This window comes from Prionailurus viverrinus, chromosome B4 (assembly GCF_022837055.1).
Source record: "Prionailurus viverrinus isolate Anna chromosome B4, UM_Priviv_1.0, whole genome shotgun sequence".
Lineage (NCBI taxonomy): Eukaryota > Metazoa > Chordata > Mammalia > Carnivora > Felidae > Prionailurus > Prionailurus viverrinus.
The window spans coordinates 139014938-139020532 of NC_062567.1; the positions used below are offsets into that span (position 1 = coordinate 139014938).

A 5595-nucleotide genomic window follows, 5' to 3' on the forward strand; every position below is an offset into this window, starting at 1 on the left:
ACCGGGTTCCTGGCCGGCATGTTTGGGAAGGGCCAGGTCACCCCACGCAGCTCTGTCGTGGCTCCTGGGAGCGTCCCTCCCGCCTGGGCAGCTTGGCCACGCTCGGTCGCGGCGGGCGCACACCAGCTCTGCCTGCAGACGGTGTGTGGTTTTGGTTTTTAAAAATGTCTGAAGTTTTTTTACTCAGGTAATTTTAACTTAAGAGAAAAACTGAAGCAAACGTCAGAAAATACTAGCCTTAAACCTGGTTGGGACAAAGAGAACGTGTGCGTGGGGGGACCTCGATCCCGAGAGGGTGAGCCCGTGGGAGAAAGGTCAGCCTCCGCAGGGGGGTGCCGGGCCCGCCTCTGGCTGGGGGCTTCTGGGGCTGCAGCCCTCGGGCGGGAGCCTTCCTCGGCCCCAACCTCAGTGGACAGCGGGCGCGTGTCCGCTGTGGGGCGGGACAGACTGAGACCCGAGGTTGGGCCGAGCCCACGCGGGGCTCCCACCCCGGGCACCTCCCTGCGGCCACGCTCCGCGGGTCACGTGTCTGTGACACGGCCTCTGTGCAGCCCACCCGGGCCCCGGGGCCACGCTTGATTGTGTCTGTGTTGACTCGATGTCTGACAAAACCAGGTGAAACCCACGGCCGTGAACGGGGCCGCACCGTGTTTTCTGTCATACGTGTACTCATTCCTGAGAAATGGAAATAAAGTCTAATTTTGGAAAAGCTCCTGTTTCGTGAAGTGTGTAGAAGTGAGCACAAGCGGCAGGAGGAGGTGACGGGTGGCAGCAGGGGTGACCGGCCTGGGCCTAGCGGTCTGGAGAACTTCCTGCCGCCAACACCTGCCTCTCAGCACTGGGTCTAGGCCCTGGGGCCCCCGCACCTGCCTGTCCCAAGTGCAGACCCCGGCCCAGCGAGGACACCAGCCAAGGGGAAGTGTGCTCAGGGACAGGCAGTAGTCCCTGCCCCTCACCTCCCTGGTCCACACCCTCAGGCTTCCCGCCCGCAAACCTCCCCCAACCCTGGCACGGGGGCGGGGGTGGGGGGGTGGGGGGAGGCGGGGCGAGCCCAGCACCCGAACAAAAGGTGCCGGGACCAGTGGCTCAGATCTGCCCGGAAGGACCACAGTGAGCACCCAGGGTGGTGTGGGCCGTCCGTGGGCGTGAAGGGAGGCTGGTAGGGCTACGGGCTGGGCTCTCCCCCACCAGGGCTGCACCCTCCGGAAGCATGGCTGCCCGCCCCGTACTGGGTCTTGCTGCTATCCTCTGCCTCTCTGTGCCCCAGGCCGGCTCCATGGTGCGGCATCGACAGCCGGTAAGAGTGGTCATCGGGCCGGTGGGTCTCGCCGGGCTACCAAGACCGCCCCCGACCAATGTCCTCTCTCTCCACAGGTCCAGGCGGTGCTGCTGGAACCCCAAGGTCGGGATGGGGTGGGGGGGGGGCGTCAGGTCTGGGCAGCCTCTGGCCTGTCACCCACGGGCCCTGCCCTGGCAGGCCTCACTCCCCATGAGGACCGGGCTGGGTCCCTGCCCCAGACGGCCTGGGAGGAGGGCAGACAAGGACCAGGCCCCACTGTGTTCCTGTGTTAGGAGGGGCCCGCTGGGCTCAGGGCAGCCCTCCCGCCACTGCCAGGCCAGGGGGAGGAAGGTGGGGGAACCGTGAGGGACCTTCCCAGGGCAGCAGGTGAAGGGGAGAGGTTCTGTCTGGGGGCCACGGGAAGAATTGAGGGTCTGGCTGAGGGTTGCGGCCGGGCCAATTTGCAGAGCCCAAGGAACAGCCGCTCCCAGAGAAGAGGCCTGAGGCAGGCGTGGCCCAAACTCGGGAGACTGGCTGCCCATCTGCCAGATTGTCCCAGGGCCTCTGCAGGAGGAGGACTCCGGTTCTGGTCACTGGGGGACCACGGCCCCCTCCCAGGCCTGAGCCTTCCTGGCCGCATCTCCCACAGGGAGGGACTGCTCTCAGATCTGGGTGGAGAAGCCCAGAGCCCCCAGCGGTGTGTACACCATCCAGCCAGAGGGAGCCAGCGCCCCCTTCCAGGTGAGCAGCCCTCAGCGGGGTGAGGGTCCAGGAGATACTCCGTATGACTTGCTTGGGCAAAAACAAGAGAAGTTACTTGTTCAAGTAACAGGGAAGGACCGGCCGGACTGGGTGGAGTCTGTCCTCAGACACAGCTGGGCACGGAGATGTTCACGGACTTTGCCGGGGGGGTTTATTTTATTTTATTTTTTAGTGCTTATCTTGAGAGAGAGAAAGAGAGATTGAGAGTATATGCGCATGAGTGGGGAGGAGCAGGGGAGGGAGAGAATCCGGAGCAGGGTCTGCATTGTCAGCACAGAGCCCGATCCGGGGCTTGAACTCTCGAACTGTGAGATCATGACCTGAGCCAAGATCAAGAGTCAGACACTTAACTGAGCCACCCCGGCGCCCCACAGACATTGTTTTATAGTCAGGAAAGGTTGGGAGAAACCCAAGCTTGCACCCGTAAAGGTACGAACAAGGAGAGATTCCAGGATCCAACGTTAGGTGGAAAAACAAAGCCACAAAGCAGGTGCAAACGGACGTGAAAGCCGGCGGCCCTCCCGAGGCCTGGGGCGCTACCGTGGATCCTCGCCCTGCTTCTGAGAATGTGGATTCGTTACGAGGAGAGTTTACATGACACGGACAAGCAGGAAAAGTTTCGGTTTTCAAACAGAAAGCGTTGGGGGGGGGGGGGGCACAGATAGGACAGGGGCAGCCTACGTGGGTCCAGCCAGGCACTGCCTGCCACGTGCAGTCCTTCCCCAGGCTCTGTGCGACATGCGGGAGGACGGTGGCTGGACGGTGATTCAGAGCCGGGACCGGGGCAGGCGGAGGCGTCTGGACTTTGAGAGATGCTGGCAGGAGTACAAACAGGGCTTCGGAGACTTGACGGGTAGGAGGGCCGTGTGCCTGTGGGCACAGGGGCGTGCACCCCGAGGCTGGTGTTTGGGGGTCACCGGGCCCACAGGGCAGAGACGATAGGAGGAGGCCAGGGGTGGCCGTCACGCGGCAGCCTCAGCCTGGGTGCCCACCCCTGCAGGTGACCACTGGCTGGGGCTGCAGCACATCTCCGACCTGACTTCCCAGCCGGGCCTGCGCTCAGAGCTCACGGTGGACCTTCTGGATGCGGACAACCACACGCTTCAGGCCCACTATGACAACTTCCACGTGGACGGGGAGGACCTGTTTTACCGATTGACCCTTGGCCTGTACTCTGGGAACGCAGGTGAGTGCTTGGGAGGTAAGGGGGCCTCATGCCTGCCCCCCGCCCACACGCACAAGTGTCCTGCTTTGTCCACTGGACTCTCCAGGCTGGGGGGAGGGTAGTCTTGCCACGGGGCCAGGGTGGGTAGGGAAGGTTGGGTCCCTGGAGACCCTGGCTTTCCGGCCCACATCTGTCAGCCTCAACGCTCCGGGCGAGGCTGTCGCTCCCCAAGCGTCTGCCCTGCGGTCTCAGACGCCGAGGCAGCCAGAGCAGCTTCCACGACGGGAGCGCGGGCCGGAGGGGCAGCCGGCCCGCCACCCACGCCACCACGCTGTGCAGGGGACGCGTTCCGGGGCTTGGGCCGCACGGATGACCAAGAGGGCTGTGGCTTCAGCACGCTGGACCGCGACCGCGACCACTGCTCGCCCTGCACGGACGGCACACAGCCCTTCACCAGCTGCAGCCGCGACCGCTCGGGCGCCGGCTGGTGGTACAGCGACTGCGGCCAAGCTGACCTCAACGGGCCGTGGCCGGAGCGCGGAGGGGCCGCCTCGGGCATGCGCTGGGCCACCGGCAACCACCGGCCCACCCTGCGCGCCAGCGTGCTGCGCGTGCGCACCACTGCTTCCCACAAGGCCTAGGCCCCTCGGTGGCCGAGCCTCATTAAACGTTCAAGCCCTGCCGTCTGCTGTGTCTTCCTCGGGATGGGGATAGGGGAGGCGCCGAGCTCAGCTCCTGCCCAGCCTGGCTGCCCAGACCCAGCGCTGCCCACCCAGGACACCTGTCCGTGCACCTGGGGAAATCCACGAAGCCCAACCTTGAGGCCAGAAGCAAGGTCACCAGGTCTGGGAGGGCACTGCCCGTCCCTGCTGACCTGCTGGAACCCTTGCCACCCACCCGATGCCCCCACTGGCTGTGACCTCTGTGAGGGCGGCCAGCGGGACACAGCCTGGTGCTCTTGAGCCTTCAAGAACCCGATCCCACCAGATCCCAAAGCGTGGGCAAGACAGTGGGGTCAGGGGGCAAAGAGATGAGTCAGAAGGGCCTGGGACCTGGGGAAGACGAGATGGGCTCGGGCCAGTTTCCCTAGGCAGTTAGGAAGGAGGCTGGGGACGGGGCACTGTGCCAGCAGGCCCAGATGGGGAGGAAAGTGTCAGACTGCAGGAGACTCTGGGCACTGAGCATCTATGAGGGCCTAAACTCACTGTCCCCCACACGGATGAGGACTCAGCTGGAGAGGGGTTGAGGGGGTCTCCCAATGCCACTCAGCTGGCAGGGGCAGAGACGGTTCACACGAGGTCTGGGAAACCCACGTTGTGGCCCCAGGAGAAAGTTCCAGAGGTAGCTCCTTGAACTTAAGTGTAGAATCCAGCCAGGAGGGAGCTTGTATGTTTGTCCAGCTTCTGGTGTCCGGTTCCAGTATGGGGCCGGGAGTGGGGCGGGGGACACTGGCAAACCCTTCCAAGGGCCACCCACTCCATGCAGGCATCAAGGGGTCTTTTCAAGGCTCCTCTGAACTGAACACCTGAGTTATTCAGCAACAGTGACCCTGAGGGGGTCTTTGGGGGTGGGGGGCAGGACCCTTCAAAGACTCTGCCCTCCAGCGGCACGGGTGAGGAGAGAGACAGAAGAAACAGGAAAATAAGGGATTCAGGTCGTTTCAGGGAAGTGCTATGCAAGGAAAAACACAGGGTGCCAGGCGGCACTTAAGGAGCAGCGTGGCGCCGGGTGGGCATGGAATCCAGAACTCCTGTGAGGAATCCTGCTCCGAGCAGAGGAAGAGCGGGAGCAAAGGCGCTCCTGCACCGGAGAGGCTCCAGGCCAGAGTCTCGCCCAATCTCAGCTTTGGCTTTGCCCTGGGGCTCTTCCCGGGCGGTCCCCACCGACCTTCCTGGACAAACATCCTCTTTCCCTCCTGTCCCGGTGCCCGGCGCAGCTAGAGGACGATCCGGAGACAGACCCTCGGCACAGAGCGGGGCCGGGGCTGACCTTGGCTTCACCCTGGCGGTCTACTAGGGACGTCGCTCAGCACGGTCACCCCACTCGGAGCACTCAGTCCCTACTGTCCGGTGTTTCCCGGGTCGGACCTCCAGGGACCTGCCGGCTCCTCACGCAGAGCAGCCATTCTAGACGGCCCCGTTCCCCCGCTCCCCGGTCCGCTCTAGCGGACCAGCCCCCGGCGCGCTAGTCCTTTTCCCGGCCCATCCCCACGCCCGCCACTCCGCGGCCGCGGGGCGGAACCGCAGGAGCGGACAGGCGTACTCTGCAACCAATCAGAGACCGGCCTTCGCGGGCGCGGCCCGCGCAGGCGCAGTAGTAAACGCTGCTCCCCCAGTGATTGGGTGGCGGGGCACGCGGGGCCGGGACTTCCTGTCGGGGCAGAGGGACT

At 64.4% G+C, this 5595-nt stretch overlaps 1 protein-coding gene across 1 annotated transcript; it reads left to right on the forward strand.

Moving 5' to 3' along the window:
* Window positions 1-614: 614 nt before the first annotated feature.
* Window positions 615-3876, forward strand: LOC125170693 (angiopoietin-related protein 5-like). The gene is made up of 7 exons (XM_047867368.1): window positions 615-735; window positions 1192-1297; window positions 1375-1402; window positions 1929-2020; window positions 2768-2894; window positions 3042-3227; window positions 3546-3876. Exons 2-7 carry the CDS (start codon window positions 1211-1213, stop codon window positions 3845-3847), a joined length of 822 nt encoding a protein of 273 aa, XP_047723324.1. The 5' UTR covers window positions 615-735; window positions 1192-1210; the 3' UTR covers window positions 3848-3876.
* The last annotated feature ends 1719 nt before the right edge of the window (window positions 3877-5595 follow it).